This window comes from Salmo salar, chromosome ssa05 (genome assembly GCF_905237065.1).
Source record: "Salmo salar chromosome ssa05, Ssal_v3.1, whole genome shotgun sequence".
Taxonomy (NCBI): domain Eukaryota; kingdom Metazoa; phylum Chordata; class Actinopteri; order Salmoniformes; family Salmonidae; genus Salmo; species Salmo salar.
Genome location: NC_059446.1, coordinates 47,954,649 through 47,974,599, shown reverse-complemented (window position 1 = coordinate 47,974,599; position 19,951 = coordinate 47,954,649). Strand labels below are relative to the sequence as shown.

At 39.1% G+C, this 19,951-nt stretch overlaps 1 protein-coding gene and 1 long non-coding RNA gene across 25 annotated transcripts in view; one reads left to right on the top strand and one right to left on the bottom strand.

Moving 5' to 3' along the window:
• Positions 1-4,488: 4,488 nt before the first annotated feature.
• Positions 4,489-6,473, bottom strand: LOC106605171 (uncharacterized). The gene is made up of 2 exons (XR_001328801.2): positions 5,034-6,473; positions 4,489-4,848 (listed from the first exon to the last, which is right to left on the bottom strand). It is a non-coding gene; the product is annotated as an uncharacterized lncRNA (long non-coding RNA).
• A 2,782-nt stretch (positions 6,474-9,255) lies between these two features.
• Positions 9,256-19,951, top strand: part of LOC106605011 (transcription elongation factor A protein 3) — a 35,299-nt gene continuing 24,603 nt past the window's right edge. For 23 of the 24 annotated variants that reach the window (XM_014200221.2, XM_014200214.2, XM_045718300.1 and 20 more), the window contains exon 1: positions 9,256-9,528. In XM_014200221.2, coding sequence (XP_014055696.2) covers positions 9,460-9,528 — 69 coding nt within the window. In that variant the 5' untranslated portion in view covers positions 9,256-9,459. Of the gene's footprint in view, positions 9,529-17,665; positions 17,743-19,951 lie in introns of all 24 variants that reach the window. The other variant, XM_045718291.1, reaches the window with a different exon arrangement.

The following is a 19,951-nucleotide window of genomic DNA, read 5'->3' as shown; positions in this document are numbered from 1 at the left end:
GGAGTAGTACACAGCATTGTATGAGATCTTCAGTTTCTTGGCAATTTCTTGCATGGAATAGCCTTTATTTCTCAGAACAAGAATAGACTGATGAGTTTCAGAAGAAAGGTTTTTGTTTCTGGCCATTTTTGAGCCTGTTATCGAACCCACAACTGCTGATGCTCCAGATACTCAACTAGTCTAAAGAAGGCCAGTTTTATTGCTTCTTTAATCAGGAAACAGTTTTCAGCTGTGCTAACATAATTGCAAAAGGGTTTTCTAATGGATAAATTAGCGGTTTAAAATGACCAAATCAAATCAAATTGTATTGGTTAGCAGATGTTGATGCGAGTGTAGCGAAATGCTTGTGCTTCTAGTTCCGACCGTGCAGTAATATCTAACAAGTAATCTAACAATTTCTCAACAACTACCTTATACACACACACACAAGTGTAAAGGAATGAAAAACAATATGTACATATAAATACAGTTGAAGTCGGAAGTTTACATACACTTAGGTTGGAGTCATTAAAACTCGTTTTTCAACCACTCCACAAATTTCTTGTTAACAAACTATAGTTTTGGCAAGTCGGTTAGGACATCTACTTTGTGCATGACACAAGTAACTTTTCCAACAATTGTTTACAGACAGACTGTTTCACTTATCATTCACTGGATCACAATTCCAGTGGGCCAGACGTTTACATACACTAAGTTGACTGTGCCTTTAAACAGCTTGGAAAATTCCAGAAAATGTCATGGCTTTAGAATTTTCTGATAGGCTAATTGACATAATTTGAGCCAATTGGAGGTGTACATGTATTTCAAGGCCTACCTTCAAACTCGGTGCCTCTTTGCTTGACATCATGGGGAAAATCTAAAGAAAACAGCCAAGACCTCAGGGAAAAAAAAGGCTAGACCTCCACAAGTCTGGTTTATCATTGAGTACCACGTTCATCTGTACAAACAATAGTACACAAGTATAAACACCATGGGACCACGCAGCCGTCATACCGCTCAGGAAGGAGACGTGTTCTGTCTCCTAGAGATGAACGTACTTGTGCGATAAGTGCAAATCAATCCCAGAACAACAGGAAAGGACCTTGTGAAGATGCTGGAAGACACAGGTACAAAAGTATCTACATCCACAGTAAAACGAGTCCTATATCGACATAACCTGAAAGGCCGCTCAGCAAGGAAGAAGCCACTGCTCCAAAACCGCCATAAAAAAGCCAGACTACGGTTTGCAACTGCACATGGGGACAAAGATCATACTTTTTGGGGAAATGTCCTCTGGTCTGATGAAACTAAAATAGAACTGTTTGGCCATAATGACCATTGTTAATGTTTGGAGGAAAAAGGGGGAGGCTTGCAAGCCAAAGAACACCATCCCAACCGTGAAGCACAGGGGTGGCAGCATCGTGTTGTGGGGGTGATTTGCTGCAGGAGGGACTTGTGCACTTCACAAAATAGATGGCATCATGAGGGAGGAAAATGATGTGGATATATTTAAGCAACATCTCAAGACATCAGTCAGGAAGTTAAAGTTTGGCCGCAAATGGGTCTTCCAAATGGACAATGACCCAAAGCATACTTCCAAAGTTGTGGCAAAATGGCTTAAGGACAACAAAGTCAAGGTATTGGAGTGGCCATCACAAAGCCCTGATCTCAATCCTATAGAAAATTTGTGTGTAGAACTGAAAAAGCGTGTGCGAGCAAGGAGGCCTACAAACCTGACTCAGTTACACCAGCTCTGTCAGGAGGAATGGGCCAAAATGGAAGGCTACCTGAAACGTTTGACCCAAGTTAAACAATTTAAAGGCAATGCTACCAAATACTAATTGAGTGTATGTAAACTTCTGACCCGCTGAGGATGTGATGAAAGAAATAAAAGCTGAAATAAATCATTCCCTCTACTATTATTCTGACATTTCACATTCTTAAAATAAAGTGGTGATCCTAAGACAGGGAATTTTTACTAGGATTAAATGTCAGGAATTGTGAAAAACTGAGTTTAAATGTATTTGGCTAAGGTGTATGTAAACTTCTGACTTCAACTGTATATCTAATGCAAATAACTTTACTTGGCAAAGGAGGGTAAAAAGGGGGTAGTTCGAGTTTACCCTCTACTATGTGTGGTCACAGTTCAAAAGGCTGACATTCCCCCAATAAAATGGCTATGGGTTCCTAAAGTTTAGCAGTGCAGGCTATTCATTGAAATTTATATTGCAAGTTGCAACATTGTCTGTGGCTTCGATTTGAACAGAGTTTGAAGAAATAAACAGGTCATGAAATTCAATTTACATTGGGATGTATGCTATGTATTAATTCCCTCAATACAATAGACTGGAATTGGCTTGGCCACAGACAATTTCTCCCTTAATGACAGTGATCAACACTTTGTGTGAAGTGGTTTAGAGAGAGGCATCTCTTTAACAAAGCAACTGGAGTCAGGTTAAAGTGAAGACAAATATTCTAAAAATGGTCTGAGGCAAGCCAATCTAAGGTAAAATCCTCTAAAACTACTAATTTGGATGACAGAAAAGGTTTGTAAAGAACACTAAAGTTGTAAAGAACACTGTAAAGATACAACCCCATCTCACACAACTTTGTCAAAGTAGTCCTCATGATAAGAAACCCAACACCAGAGCAACATCTTCTGCGCAATAAAGTGACTCCAACTTTCCCCCATAGTAAATTCAAGGGAACACTGGAAAACGCTCCAACTTGTGTGTAGACTTGTGTACTACCTACTAGTTTTTTTTGCAGCTGTCAGAGCTGTGTAGATTGTTAGAGTGTTAAAGTGGAGGTGTGTCACCACATCAATAGCGCCCTACATGCCATATTCAATGATGTATATAAACACTGGATTGCTATTGGCCAATGAGAGGCTTTGAAGTCAGTCCTCTATAGGAATGAATGGAATTCTACAGTATTTCAATGAAATGTTTTAAGGACAAAATTACATGTATTTAAGTATTTTTCTTGTTGTAGTGGGGACAGTAACAGTCAAAAACTTTCTAAAAATTATACTTTAAGGAAAATGTTTTATATATTTTGTATGTTTAGCTCACATAATATAATTTAAAAATAGAATAAACATGGCAAAAACAAATGTAGACATTAATAAGTGCATTTCTAAAGCTTCCAAAATATTTTTTACAACGTGCTAGGCCTATTTATATTAAAATATTAATTAGCCCCCCCTAAATAAATCAATATATTTTCTCTACGATTTCTTTTTTGTTTCGTCAACCGTTCCATCGCATCTTAAAAGGCGGGCACTAGGACCTGGGGGAGGCTGCTGCTGCACGCGCTAGTGACTGTTATTCTTTCTTCAGCAAAGATGTCTGACAAAAATACTAGGATGGAAGCACATGTAAGTAATTATAACGTCATAACGAATCATGATTTTTTTTTTTAATGTATTTTTTTTTTTTTTTACAGTTGACAGGAATATGTTAGTTAATGTAGAGACAAACGATTATGGATATGTTTATTATAAAGTTAATTTACAGAAATTGCAATTTAGCAAGCTAACATTAGCCAGCTAGCTGTATGAGTGTTGTGACATGAGTATGAAATTGTAATTCTGGTTGTTTAATATTTCAGGGACTCCTGAAACAACCAGCAAACCAGGCTGTCGTCTTGTGAAACAGTGGATGTATAGATTCTAGCTAGCTTAAGTATTTACTGCAAATTGAATGTACAATTTTGTAAGCTTGTCTTGCTGATATGCCATGCAGATAGCTAGCTACGTTATTTAATCAATGTTCTTGCTTATTGTGCAGTGGAGGATACAAATACCTGTATGCCTATGGATGTGTAGCTAGCTATCTAGCCGATCTGCGTATTGACCCAAACGTTTGGTATATTTATTAGTTCAGAACCTAGCTATGAACTTCAGCTATCATAGCCAGTTGTATCAACTTCAAAAGTCTGAATGACATCAATGAAGCCTTATGGATTGAGTAGAACATAATATAACTTTGTGCCAAGGATGCAAGTTGTATATACATGTAGTTATTACCATACATGAGATCCCCACATTGTAGGCTGTACATTTTAATATATTCACTGATCATGTACTCTACCTTGGCAAATAAATGTGCAGTTCAGGTATGAATGTCTTTCAGATTATTTTTCAGTCATATCCAATACCAGGAGTATCAAATACCAGTCTTTGAATGACTGTGTCTGCATGTATGTATTACAATTATACACTTCAACAGGGTTTACCAATCTTGGTCCTGGGACAGCAATGGTTACACATTGAAACTAACAGACTAGAAACAGGATTTAAATAGTTAAAGGTTGATTTGTAATTCATATATATATATATATATATATATATATACAGAAAAACAGTACACTACACTTCCTATGCATCATGTAAATAGTCTAAAACCGGTTCATCTCAATATTTAATGCCCTTCATCTGCATTGATCTGATAAACACAGAATAGGTGTAGTATTTCATCAAATGAGACTTATTTTTCAACCAGTAGAGAATGTAAAATGGTTTATTGAAAAGCTCATTATCCAAGTGTTATAAATACATGCATTCTAAATATTATAATTGTAATATTATAAATACAAGTTCAATCTGTACTTCAATGCACATCTGTTGTGCATTATAAAAACAGAGGAAGAAAGAGGTGGCGGGAGAGGTGTAAAAGACAAAGGGAAAGAGGTAAAACAGGAGCAGGGAAGGCAGCATATGATTAATGAATCACAGTGCTACCTAAATATTCTCAGTTCATCACAATTACATAACCTTTGGGCTGTCGAGAGATACTTATCTTAAAAGCGGGTGAGGTGGCGATGATAGGACTGGGGGTTGGCATCCTCTCTCACATCAAAACATATCTGCAGACGATGGAGAGAGAGCATGTTTAAGCCTTGTTTTTATTCTAACGTTGTTAGTCATCAATCAGGAGGTGAAATGCAAAACTGACCTTGGATCATTAACTCTGGGACTACTTTATCTCTATTTCAATGTAAAGCATCTCTTTAATAACACTTCCTGTTGACCTGACCAAGTGACCACTCACCTCTGATCATGCTGTGCCCTCTATGTAGCCAGTTCAGATGCAGGAGGGGTTCACCGACACAGCTGATATAACCTAGAGGATCTAGGGAGAAGAGGAGAAAGGGATGAAGTGAAGGAGAGACTTGAGAAAATAAGGTAGTCAAAAGTGACTGTTTTCAACAGGAATCCTGGTGTGGCCTCACCTGGTGTCCACACCACACTAAGTGGCTGCAGAGTACTTTATGCTGAAAAACATGAACGGACACACGAGGACAAACAATATAGCGTAGTTATAGAAATAATGAAGTGTTTTACTATTCTCCATGGTTGGCCCTCTTGCCTATTCTTTGAAGGTGGAAGAAGCCAGTTATACACCTGAACCTGCTCAACACCATCCATCAATCAGATTGATAAATGAGTGTGTGGGTTATAGGGTGTCTAATTGTTCAAAAAATAATAATAATAATAATATCAATATGGGTGATTTAAAATAGCCTGTTTTGTTTTTGTACAGACATCACACCCTTAGCTAAACAGCACCCTCACCTGAGAAGTAGAAATCAAAGGGAGAAAAACTGTGAATTCAATAACTGCAGTTGACATAGCTAAGTAAATGGAAGAATACTCTTATTGCAATGTGAATGGCTCTTAAAAGAGCCTTTGGTTGTGCATAGTGTAGTCTATGGTGTTGCCAGGGAACAGCACCCTCTTCGAAGAAGTAGAAGATCTCCCGCACATGGATTGCCTCTCTTGCTGCGTCTCTTGCTACCCAATCCTTAACATCCCGCAGAGCAGCAGACTTCTACTCTGGCACACGGCGGCAAGCTGCAGATCCCCTCCTGGTCCTCGTGTCCATCCTCATTAAGTTATGCAGCACACAGGTAGCCTTCACACACCTGAATTCCCCCAGGAGGCAGTCCCAGATGGCCCTGGTCACCCAACCTTGCAGTGCCCTATATGTTAACTGTAGGCAATCGTTTTGAAGGAATCTCCAGTTACAAGGTATCTGTAGTAATATGGAAGACAATGTAATTATTAGACTTTTACATCACTGGGTCATTATACTAAAGTATAATATCCCTTATAACAACTCATGAAAACAATGGATATCAAGATGCATGAGCACACATGTGCATGTATAGCATGTGACAATAACAGGATCATATCAAATAATTAATACATAAATACCACTCGAAGCTTGATGAGTTGATCAACTGAATCAGCTGTGCAGTGCTAAGGCAAAAACAAAAATGTGCACCCCTTTTGAGACCCCAGGACTGAGAACCACTGCTCTTCATATTTATTTTATTTAACCAGGTAGGAAAGTTGAGAACAAGTTCTCATTTACAATTGCGACCTGACCAAGATAAAGCAAGCAGTTTGACACATACAACAACATGGAGTAAAACAAACATACAGTCAATAATATAGTAGAAAAATAAGTCTATATACAAAGTGAGCAAATGAGGTGAGATAAGGGAGGTAAAGGCAAAAAAGGCCATGGTGGCAAAGTAAATACAATATAGCAAGTAAAACACTGGAATGGTAGATTTGCAGTGGAAGAAAGTGCAAAATAGAAATAATGGGGTGCAAAGGAGCAAAAAAATAAATAAATAAATAAATACAGTAGGGGAAGAGGTAGTTGTATGGGCTAAATTATAGATGGGCTATGTACAGGTGCAGTAATCTGTGAGCTGCTCTGACAGCTGGTGCTTAAAGCTAGTGAGGGAGATAAGCGTTTCCCGTTTTAGAGATTTTTGTAGTTCGTTCCAGTCATTGGCAGTAGAGAACTGGAAGGAGAGGCGGCCGAAGGAGGAATTGGCTTTGGGGGTGACCAGAGAGATATACCTGCTAGAGCGCGTGCTACAGGTGGGTGCTGCTATGGTGACCAGCGAGCTGAGATAAGGGGGAACTTTAGCTAGCAGGGTCTTGTAGATGACCTGGAGCCAGTGGGTTTGGCGACGAGTATGAAGCGAGGGCCAGCCAACGAGAGCGCGTGGTGGGTAATATATGGGGCTTTGGTGACAAAACGGATGGCACTGCATCCAATTTATTGAGTAGGGTATTGGAGGCTATTTTGTAAATGACATCGCCGAAGTCGAGGATCGGTAGGATGGTCAGTTTTACGAGGGTATGTTTGGCAGCATGAGTGAAAGATGCTTTGTTGCGAAATAGGAAGCCAATTCTAGATTTAACTTTGGATGGGAGATATTTGATGTGAGTCTGGAAGGAGAGTTCACAGTCTAACCAGACACCTAGGTATTTGTAGTTGTCCACATATTCTAAGTCAGAACCGTCCAGAGTAGTGATGCTGGACGGGCGGGCAGGTGCAGGCAGTGATCGGTTGAAGAGCATGCATTTAGTTTTACTTGTTGGAAGCAGTTGGAAGCCACGGAAGGAGAGTTGTATGGCATTGAAGCTCGTCTGGAGGGTAGTTAACACAGTGTCCAAAGGGCCAGAAGTATACAGAATGGTGTCGTCTGCGTAGAGGTGGATCAGAGACTCACCAGCAGCAAGAGCGACATCATTGATGTATACAGAGAAAAGAGTCGGCTCAAGAATTGAACCCTGTGGCACCCCCATATGTAGACAGGCTTTCACAGCTCTCTTTATCTGAGGACAGAAAACCTCACAATAAACAGACTTCATTATAGTGAAATTATACCGTACTGAATATTATGTTACTATTATCTCCGTCCTCACTTCTAGGGACAGGAACTACACAAAAGTACCTGCCCTATCCAGAATAGCCAACTCTCTCACTTTGACAGTTGGGGCTGCTATCCTTTCACCCTCCATGGCTGTTAGCTAGCTACCGACAAATGCATTTTGAGTTCGTTTTTTACAGTGATAAATACATCAAGATACCGAGCTAATATGAGGTAAGGTAGCTGGTGATATTTAATTCACTTGGCTAGCTATCTATACAGTATGTGAAGTTGGCTAGATAGCTAGCTAGCCAACTAGCTAGTTCATTTAGCAGCTCATTTGAGTTAGCCTGCACTGTAGCTAGTTAGCTAATAACACGTAGGTTTAAAAAAAATAAAAAAACTTTTTCAAATGTATTTACTTACTTCAATAGGTTCTCCCAGCCATGTAGATAATTGGATACAGGGCAGCAAAGTTTGTTTGTCACCAGTGCGTTTTAGAGGATATTACTATTGAACTACGTACCCATTTAATAACCAGACCTTCATACAAACTTGCTACGCTGAATTATTGACGCACTCGGTTGTGGGCGTGCTATATGCTGCCTGCACGCCCACAACCGAGTCACAATGGGCGGCCTAAGCGGCACGCGGCAATTTACCACTTACGGTACAAGCCTACTTGTAGCTAACATTTCAGTTAATGTTAGCTACCTCTGTGGCTTGAGACTGCTAGCTAACAATAAACGGACAGGGAGTATGCCAGGCCCCCAACAAGAGGCTTAGACCCCACCCATGAATCTCTAGTGACGTCCCTGGTTGGGGGGGATTGCCAAAATGGAGTGGCTGAATGGTGGCTTCAAAACAGCGCCCCCTGTCAGTCATCTAATACATATATAAATGATTGCCATATTTCACTGTATTAATCAAACATTAGGCTACATGGTTTACAATTAAGGTATATCATATAACAATTATTTATTATATCTTCAAACTAAAGTGTAGACACACAGAGTGGGATATTTTAGTGTGTGGTTGGATACGCAACTATAGAGAGCAATAGTAATGGGGAAATGAATGTTTTTTGGGGATAAACGCCCCAAAAAAGGTCTGTGGTTAACACAGACTTAAGAGATCATATACGTTTGTTCTGTGAGAAAATGTCATCAGCTAACGTCACTTCTTGTGAATTTTGAAGCATGTATGTAATCAAAACAAGCACATAATATCATGACCTTTATGAATTATGAAGCCTTTATGTACTTTATCTCATAGAACAAAACATACAAGATGTGTTAACCTCAGACCTTATTTTCGACGTTTATCCCAAAACCCCATTATTTCCCAATTAATTTCCCCTATAAGAATTGCTGAACGAACCAGAGTAACTAAGTTCAGGTGTTTCGGACAACAAACTGGCGAGCTCTATTGCGCAAGGCCCATTGTCATTGGGGTTCTCTCCAAAGTCATCGGAAACAGTTTCCAAAGCCCACTGTATTAAAGTACGTTTTGAAGTTATTCAATATTTTTCATATAAAGACGATATTAGTGTGAGACCCATAGCAACGTCTATATTTAGCTGTTGCCATGTGTCTCATGGGCATTTTGACTTGATGGTCAGACGATCCGACAACTGTCCTTCTGCCTGTAACTTGAGGACACGCCCCTTCGCGAATGGAATGGACCGCGCCATAATGTAAAGTTCAATCTACGTAGGATGAACATTTACATTTCGTATTTTTTATTATATAGCATTTTACATAATATAATATTATTGTACGTTTAATCCATGCATAAACTATGACGCGAGAAGAGGAGTTAATTCGGATTGCAAAAAAGCTGGACAAGATGGTGTCTAGAAATAACACGGTGAGAATGTATTTTGACACCTTGCTTTATGTCGCATGTTTTTCTGTCACCTCGTGCAGTCAAATGTATGAAATCAAGTGTAGATACATGCTTTATTTTGAATTTGCAATGACGTATTCCATTTTATAGTTATCTACATTAATACGAAGTTTTACATTTCGAGGTTGTGCTTTAAAAAGTTGTGCACTGTCCCGAGAGGAACAGTTGTTCAAATAGCAAATGCCGAACAGGTGTTTGGCACATAATTGTCCAGATTTTGACTATTAAGCAAGACCGTGCAATATATATACACACACTGAATAAAACTACTAATGCAAAAGTGTGAGACTTAAAGCATGCTGGTATTCGACAACAACTCCGTGCATGGAACCGAACGTAAACAACGCAAAGTCGTGACAGTGGCGTACTATGGGCCAATTGTGCAGTGCTGTTTTTGCGGATTGTAGAATGCAAGTCGTTCACTGATACATTTTAATGAATTTCCTTATTAACAGCGCCTGCTGTAGACTACATAAACACAACTATTTTGACAATTAGGCTACATTACTATTACAATATTTTTACGTAGTTATTATAATATCACAGTTTGTTATTGATTGTAATTATGATTAATACAATTGATTACACGTCAATTGTAATTTTAAGTGTGATCACTTAAAAACAGACTGTAGAAACGTGCAGCTATTACAATAGACCTACTAATTACAGTACAAATTCAGCCTGCCGTATGAATTCAATAATACTATACTCCTTAAAAACAGACTGTAGAAACATGTGCAGCAGCTACAGTAGACCTACTAACTACAGTACAAACCCTGCTTGTAGCATGAATGAAAGAATACTATGCTCCCACCATCACCCTGCTCTTCCGAGTCAACACAGGGGTGCAACTTTGGTTTTAGAAGTAGGGGGACATAACCTGGCGGGGGGTCTGGGGGTCCTCCCTCAGAATTTTTTGGGCATCTCAAGCTCATTTCCTGCATTTCTACACAATCTAATATTACCCTTTTGCGGTCACTTTGATTGTAAGAATATAATATATTTTTAAACACTTCTACATGAACGTGGATGCTACAATGATTATGGATAATCCTAAATGAATAATGACGAGTGAGAAAGTTATAGATGCACAAATATCATACCCCCCCCAAAATAGTGAGAGGTTAGCATGTCTTGGGGGTATGATATTTGTGCATCTAACTTTCTCATGCATCATTATTCACAATTCATTCAGGATTATCCATTATCATGGCAGCATTCATGTAGAAGTGTTTAGAAACATATTCTTATTTAAATAAAAGTGACTCAAATGACAATACATTATTTACCATTAATTTCTATTGGGCACAAAATAATCTGAAACACAACCAAAACAAACAGCAAATGCATCCAACAAATGTGTGGAGTCACAAGCTTGATGTAGTCATTGCATGCTATGATTGTGGGACCAAACTTTTTACTACTTTAATACACATATAAGGGGATTTGTCCCAATACTTTTGCTCCCCCAAAATGGGGGGGGGCGCTCTATGTACAAAAAGTGCAGTATATATAAACGGTTCCCCCATATGGATGAAAATACCCTAAAATGGAAGCTGTCAGTCTGCACTTTAACTTCGTAGTCATTGTTTGATTTTAAATCCAAACTTTTGGAGTATAGAGCCAAAAGAAGAAAAAGTTGTTCACTGTCCCAATAATTACGGAGGGCACTATAATTCATATCATGGCCTAATAGTACTGTAGAGCTCTTTTTACTGGCACACAATATAACTGGATTGCCCCCTCCTGCCCCTAGGGGTCACCGGCCTGCAGAGCCCCAACCCAACATACCCCACTCAGATCTTAGTGAAAAATTCATTATTGGTTTCAGGTGTGTTAGGCCAAGGCCATTGTCACATCCAACAGTACGGCAGACCCCCAGGGCCAGGACTGAGCAGCCCAGTAGCTAGGGATTGCTTAAATCTGATGTGGGCATGTTTTCAATACAGACTCCTTTTGTCATACAGTATTCCATATAAGGCATCCAGACCTTATGAAAGTTGAATCTAGTAAAAAATAAAATCTAGTGATGCATAACTTAATGGCAATGAATTTCTTAGCCACTATAAATGCTAGGTTACACAGTTTCTTCTGATAAGTCTGAATTATTTCCAAGCCAACAAAAACAGGGAGAAGGGAGAATCTGTAGACATAAAAGAACAATCTCTATGCCAGAATTCAGCCAGCTTTCACAAGAGCATAACATATTGAATGAAATATGTCCCCTTTTGTGTTTTACAACTTGAAGCTTCTGGCTTGTCAAGTGTTTGCTGCACAGAGATAATACGTTTATGTTTTAGTTTAATTTATTTGCACCAAAGAAAACAAGTGATAGACAACAATATAGCTGCCCACTGAAGAAAAAGCTTCAAACTGTAACCTGTGCCTGCAACCTGGCTCCGGTTCAGTCAACCTACAACAGCACAGGAATGAAATCATCAACATGTATTGATCACATCTTTACTAATGCTGCAGAAATGCAGAAATGCTTTAACTTCTCTAGGGCCAGTGGGACGATTTCGTCCCACCTACGTAACAGCCAGTGGAATCCCGTGGCGCGTTATTCAAATACCTTAGAAATGCTATTAATTCAATTTCTCAAACATATGACTATTTTACACCATTTTAAAGACAAGACTCTCGTTAATCTAACCACACTGTCCGATTTCAAAAAGGCTTTACAACGAAAGCAAAACATTAGATTATGTCAGCAGAGTACCCAGCCAGAAATAATCAGACACCCATTTTTCAAGCTAGCATATAATGTCACATAAACCCAAACCACAGCTAAATGCAGCACTAACCTTTGATGATCTTCATCAGATGACACCCCTAGGACATTATGTTATACAATACATGCATGTTTTGTTCAATCAAGTTCATATTTATATCAAAAAACAGCTTTTTACATTAGCATGTGACTAGCATGTGACTAGCATTCCCACCGAACACTGCCAGTGAATTTACTAAATTACTCACGATAAACGTTCACAAAAAACACAATAATTATTTTAAGAATTATAGATACAGAACTCCTCTATGCACTCGCTATGTCCGATTTTAAAATAGCTTTTCGGTGAAAGCACATTTTGCAATATTCTAAGTAGATAGCCCGGCATCACAGGGCTAGCTATTTAGACACCCACCAAGTTTAGCCCTCATCAAAGTCAGATTTACTATAAGAAAAATGTTATTACCTTTGCTGTTCTTCGTAAGAATGCACTCCCAGGACTTCTACTTCAACAACAAATGTTGGTTTGGTTCAAAATAATCCATAGTTATATCCAAATAGCGGCGTTTTGTTCGTGCGTTCAAGACACTATCCGAAAGGGTAAAGAAGGGTGACGCGCCCGACGCGTTTCGTGACAAAAAAATTCTAAATATTCCATTACCGTACTTCGAAGCATGTCAACCGCTGTTTAAAATAAATTTTTATGCCATTTTTCTCGTAAAAAAGCGATAATATTCCGACCGGGAATCTGTGTTTTAGTACAAAGAGAGAGAAAATAAAAACATGGGGTCGCCTCGTGCACGCGCCTCAGTGTCATTGTCCTCTGATAGACCACTTACCAAAGGCGCTAATGTTTTTCAGCCAGGGGCTGGAATTACATCATTCAGCTTTTTCCCGGGTTCTGAGAGCCTATGGGAGCCGTAGGAAGTGTCACGTTACAGCAAAGATCCTAAGTTTTCAATAAAAAGAGTCAAGAAGCCCAAGGAATGGTGACAGGGCACTTCCTGTACAGAATCTTCTCAGGTTTTTGCCTGCCATATGAGTTCTGTTATACTCACAGACACCATTCAAACAGTTTTAGAAACTTTAGGGTGTTTTCTATCCAAAGCCAATACTTATATGCATATTCTAGTTTCTGGGCAGTAGTAATAACCAGATTAAATCAGGTACGTTTTTTATCCGGCCGTGTAAATACTGCCCCCTAGCCCTAACAGGTTAAAGCAGTATCCAAATCCAGTGGATGTGGTGATTACAATATAGAAGCCATATATAGGAAAACCAAAGTTCCAAAGGATGGGCATAATATAGTGTATGAGGTCATACAATACGTTTTGTAGTGATTCTTAGGTTGATGATGTAAAGAATATTTGCTGGTCTGGGGTGTGTAATGAGGACCATTCATTTAACTCTTTCACACGTACCATCACACGGGTGTGATCATTCTACAGTTGTCCCTGTTGCGGACGATCACACCGGTGTGATTAGAAAACTTATTTTGAACGGCCAGTTTCGAATGGAAATATTGACATAACACAAGCGGACATATTTGTATAACTCTCGCTGACAAACTACAATATGAATTAGCTAATATAAATTACTATTTATAATTAATCACATCACGGGTGAGCTCACCATTGATCGAAATAATTGAGTAAAACACTTCAGAATTCGAAAGTAATCCGACGATGGGTTGTTTGCGCTATGCCATGCTTTTTTCCCCTCACAGAAACCAAAGATAATAAGAGGAGACAAGATGAGTTTCGTCTGTTTATAGTATGCATGTTCAAGGGGGGGTGTCGTCTACCATCGTTCACATCCCACCATTCATATCCGGAAGTCCTCAAAAAATGAGTGAACCCTTACCTAATTTTGTTATAACATCTTTGTTCCAACAGACGATTACGTGAAACCCAGAATGCATTGTATGTCAACCAAACATCGCTACACACAGCTGGAATTAGCTTAGCTCATCATAATCAGTACCTTCAAAAAAGTATTTTACACACATATGTGCCCATTACAATCTATGCAAGAATCGGAATGCATGATTTGTCAACAGTAATTGAAAACATGTGACTAAAACAGTAAATATATAAATAATTACCACACAAAACATTTTCTGATAGTGATTTATTTATACAAGTGGCACATGCCGGCAGTCAATCACGTAACCTCTCACTCCCACTCTGAGCCATTCAGTGTTGTTGTTTATGTATGTAGCTAGTGAGCTAAGCTGTAGCATTAGAAATGTCTTTCAAAAGGAGATTTTTTTTATTCTGACATTGAGTATGAAAGTCAGGAATCAGATTCTGACAGTGACAGTGAGACCTTGTAGCCGTTGAGAACCCTAAATCTGAGGATCCCTTGTCTACTGACGAAGTCCCCGGTCTTTTTGAAGATGCTGGTGGTGATGGAGGCAGACCGACAGTGGATGAAGTACAGGAGTTCTGTGGTAGCTGAAAACCCGCCAGCCATTTCACCCCTCCTGACCCTGCTGTTTGCTTTGATGAGTCCCAGTCTGGAGTGCAACACCCTTGCCATTTCCAACTGAGGCAGAGTGCTTCAAGTTGTTTCTGACAAGAGGAGCTGGTGGGAGACATAGTAGAGGAGACCAATCGCTATGCCTTGGAGCTACAGGAGAAGAGAGAGCAGCCAGGAGTGGGGGGGACAACCACATTTAGTGAAATGTATACCTTCCTGGTGACAGTCCTTCTCATGGGATAGTAAAGAAGAACTCCCTAAGAGAATACTGGAGCACAGATCCTATGTTTGCAACTCCCTTCTTTGCCACCCTCTTTTCCCAAGACTGCTTCCTAGTTCTGCTGCGATGACTGCATTTCATCAACAATGTTACTGCCATCCTAAATGACCCGTTACACAAAATAAGAAATGTCAACAGCTGGCAGTAAAGTGGCATTACAAACGAGATGTCCATGTCCTCTCCACTGTCCATACAGCAACCATGTGGACCACCTGACGGAAGAGAGAAAAATCAAACCAGACTGCATGCTTGACTATAACCTCAAAATGGGGGCAGTGGATAAGGCGACATGATAAACTGCTTTGTCGAATGCACTCAGAAAACGAACAAGTGGTATAAGATCTTTTTCCATTTTTCCAGGGTAGCTTCAAAATACAACAAGCCAATACTTCTCTGATGCAAATAGCATTGTTTTACAGAGCTAAAAGAAGAATGTAGCTAGCTACATAAGCACGATTGAATATAACACCATAAAGGTTATGAAATGAGTAACGTTACCTCGCGTGTCCGCGGTTATAAGGAATATACACAAAAATGTTATGCTACAGTAGAAATGACAACACAACATGCAGAAACGAATTTAACTATTATAAAGTTGATAGAAATGCACACATTTCCAAAGTTATTATTGGTAACGAAAACAACTATGACTGCGATGCAGGCGTCATACGGAAAATGTGAACACGTGTGTGTGCAGGACGGGAGATGAGCAAATGTCTGCAGACTTGAACTGCACAAACAATTGGGAAGTGTTTGGGGAATTTTGTCCGGGTCAGAAATGTCTAAAACTTAATTGGTCCGCAAAAGTTAAAATGACTACTTTTATGTGATGAATGAGGCCGGAACACAACTCAATTCAAACTGTTGTTAGAAAATAAAAAACTTGTTAGAAAATAATTTGAAATTGACAAGTTGAAAACAGCCTATAAATAAAAACAGTCTGCGTGCCTTGGTTTGAGGCAGCGCGGAGTAAATGTACTCTTGCATAACAATCACATTCTGGAATGGAGAGAAAGTTCTGTTATCACGTGCATAAAAAAACTCTCACGCTGCGGCGACCATTAGAGATATTTGGAACTCACGCATGAAAGAGTTAAGAAAATTACTCTTAAAACTGTTAAATCCAGTTGGATTGATGAGGAATTAAAAAATTATATGGTTGAGAGGGATGAGGCAAAAGGTATGGCAAATAAGTTTGGCTGCACCAACGATTGGCAAACATACTGCAAATTGAGAAATCGTGACTAAACTGAATACAAAGAAGAAGAAACTATACTATGAAACAGAGATAAAGAATGATAGTAAAAAGCTTTGGAGTACCTTAACATTTTGGGCAAAAAGGCAAACTCCGCTCCATCATTAATTGAATCAGATGGCTCATTAACCTTTTCACACGTACCAACACACATGTGTGATCATTCTACAGTGGTCCCTGTAGTGTACGATCAAACCGGTGCGATTAGAACGCTTATTTAGAACGTCCAGTTTCGAATGACGCTACAATCAGCGTTTAAGCTGGCCACACAGTTTTTTCAGAAACATTTTGCACAAACAAAGTCCTTACAAAGTTATGTCCAGATGTGAGCAGTTTATTTTTGGATGCAATGTTAAGACATTCACAGAAGTAGCTACAGCAAACACAATCATCCAAACCGGAAAAATCTAGGCTACATTTGTCCTTGCACTAACTGAAGAAAGATTGACATAACACAAGCGGTCATATTTTTATATCTCTCGGCTGACAGAAACTACAATATGAATTAGCTAATAGCAATTACTATTTATAATTAATTACATCATGGGTGAGCTCACCATTGATTGAAAATAATTGAGTAAAACACTAGAAATCATAAGTAATCTGACGATGGGTAGTATGTGCGCGCCGCCATGCTTGTTTTTTTTTCGCATCAACCAAAGATGATAAGAGGAGACAAGATGAGTTTTCGTCTGTTTATAGTATGCATGTTGAAGGGGGTGTGTTGTTTACGATCCTCCACTTCCCTTCATTCACTTCCGTAAGTTTACCCGAAAGATGAGTGAACCATTCCTTCTAGAGGTCGACCGATTATGATTTTTCAACGCCGATACTGATTATTGGGGGACCAAAAAAGCCGATACCGATTAATCTGCCTTTTTTTTTTTCTTCCTGCTGTTGTTGTTTGTTTTTGTTTATTTATTTATAATAATGATAATTACAACAATACTGAATGAACACTTATTTTAACTTAATATAATACATCAATAAAATCAACTTAGCCTCATAAATAATGAAACATGTTCAATTTGGTTTAAATAATGCAAAACAAAGTGTTGGAGAAGAAAGTAAAAGTGCAATATGTGCCATGTAAAAAAAATAAAAGGTTTAAGTTCCTTGCTCAGAACATGGGAACATATGAAAGCTGGTGGTTCCTTTTAACATGAGTCTTCAATATTCCCAGGTAAGTTTTAGGTTGTAGTTATTATGGGAATTATAGGACTATTTCTCTCTATACGATTTGTATTTCATATACCTGTGACTATTGGATGTTCTTATAGGCACTTTAGTATTGCCAGTGTAACAGTAAAGCTTCCGTCCCTCTCGTCGCTCCTACCTGGGCTTGAACCAGGAACACATCGACAACAGCCACCCTCGAAGCAGCGTTACCCATGCAGAGGAAGGGAAACAACTACTCCAAGTCTCAGAGTGAGTGACGTTTGAAACGCTATTAGCGCGCACCCCGCTAACTAGCTAGCCATTTCACATCGGTTACACCAGCCTAATCTTGGGAGTTGACAGGCTTGAAGGGGTGGGTATAATTTGTGGAACGTTCCAACAGGAATCTGTTCCAAAAAACGTAAAGTAAAAGGTTGCCAACTAACAACGCATACAAAGTAGCAACGAATACAAACCTAGCTAACTAGCTGCTGAATAGGCATCAACTCACCACGTAGCTTATTCTTAATGTTTGTCTATAGGCAACCAGAGTGAGGACAGACATTTTTCGGAATAAACGTGATGAGTGAAAAACGCAATGAAATAGACCACTCACAACCCGGTATCTTATTCTGCCGTTATACAACTTTGTATGCGTTGTTTTTTGGCAACCTTGTTATGTACAAAGTTTTTGGAATAGATTCCTGTTGGAACATTCCACAAATTATACCCACCCAGTTTGAAGTCATAAACAGCTTGGAACACAGCGAAGAGCTGCTGGCAAAACGCACGAAAGTGCTGTCTGAATGAATGCTTACGAGTTATGTTATGTCAATGTTATGTCATAATTACGTAAATTTCTGGCAAATTAGTTCGCAACGAGCCAGGCGGCCCAAACTGTTGCATATACCCTGACTCTGCGTGTAATGAACGCTAGAGATGTGACACAATTTCATGTTAGCAGGCAATATTAACTTCTTTGGGATAGGGGGCAGTATTTTCACGGCCGGATAAAAAACGTACCGATTTAATCTGGTTACTACTCCTGCCCAGAAACTACAATATGCATATAATTAGTAGATTTGGATAGGAAACACTCTAAAGTTTCTAAAACTGTTTGAATGGTGTCTGTGAGTATAACAGAACTCATATGGCAGGCCAAAACCTGAGAAGATTCCATACAGGAAGTGCCCTGTCTGACAATTTGTTGTCCTTCTGTTGCATCTCTATCGGCTGTAACGTGACACATTTTCTAAGGCTTCCATTGGCTCTCTAAAGCAGCCAGAAAGTGGAATGGGGTGTCTGCTGTCTCTGGGCAAAGTACAACAGCTCTGTTTGTAAGTGGTCAGCCTGGGGACAGTGAGACTGAGATGCGCGTTCACGAGACTTCTCCATTTTTTTTCTTTCAGCCTTTGAATGAATACAACGTTGCCCGGTTGGAATATTATCGATATTTTACGAGAAAAATAGCATAAACATTTATTTTAAACAGCGTTTGACATGCTTCTAAGTACGGTAATGGAATATTTTGAATTTTTTTGTCACGAAATGCGCTCGCGCGTTACCCTTTGGATAGTGACCTGAACGCACGAACAAAACGGCGGTATTTGGATATAACTATGGATTATTTGGAACCAAAACAACATTTGTTGTTGAAGTAGAAGTCCTGGGAGTGCATTCTGACGAAGAACACCAAAGGTAATCCAATTTTTCTAATAGTAATTCTGAGTTTAGTGAGCCCCAAACTTGGTGGGTGTCAAATTAGCTAGCCTGTGATGGCCGAGCTATGTACTCAGAATATTGCAAAATGTGCTTTCGCCGAAAAGCTATTTTAAAATCTGACACCGCGATTGCATAAAGGAGTTCTGTATCTATAATTCTTAAAATAATTGTTATGTCTTTTGTCAACGTTTATCATGAGTAATTTAGTAAATTCACCGGAAGTTTTCGGTGGGTATGCTAGTTCTGAACATCACATGCTAATGTAAAAAGCTGGTTTTTGATATAAATATGAACTTGATTGAACAAAACATGCATGTATTGTATAACATAATGTCCTAGGAGTGTCATCTGATGAAGATCATCAAAGGTTAGTGCTGCATTTAGCTGTGGTTTGGGTTTATGTGACATATATGCTTGCTTGGAAAATGGCTGTGTGATTATTTGTGTCTATGTACTCTCCTAACATAATCTAATGTTTTGCTTTCGCTGTAAAGCCTTTTTGAAATCGGACAATGTGGTTAGATTAACGAGAGTCTTATCTTTAAAATGGTGTAAAATAGTTGATTGTTTGAGAAAATTGAATTGTGGTATTTTAGTTGGTTTTGTATTTCGCGCCATGCGATGCCATTGGCTGTTGGCTAGGGGTTCCGCAGGCGGAACGGGGTTCTGCTAGCAGAACGTCTGTCCTCAACAGGTTAACTAAATATGCAGGTTTAAAAATATATACTTGTTTATTGTTTTTAAAAGATAGGCATTG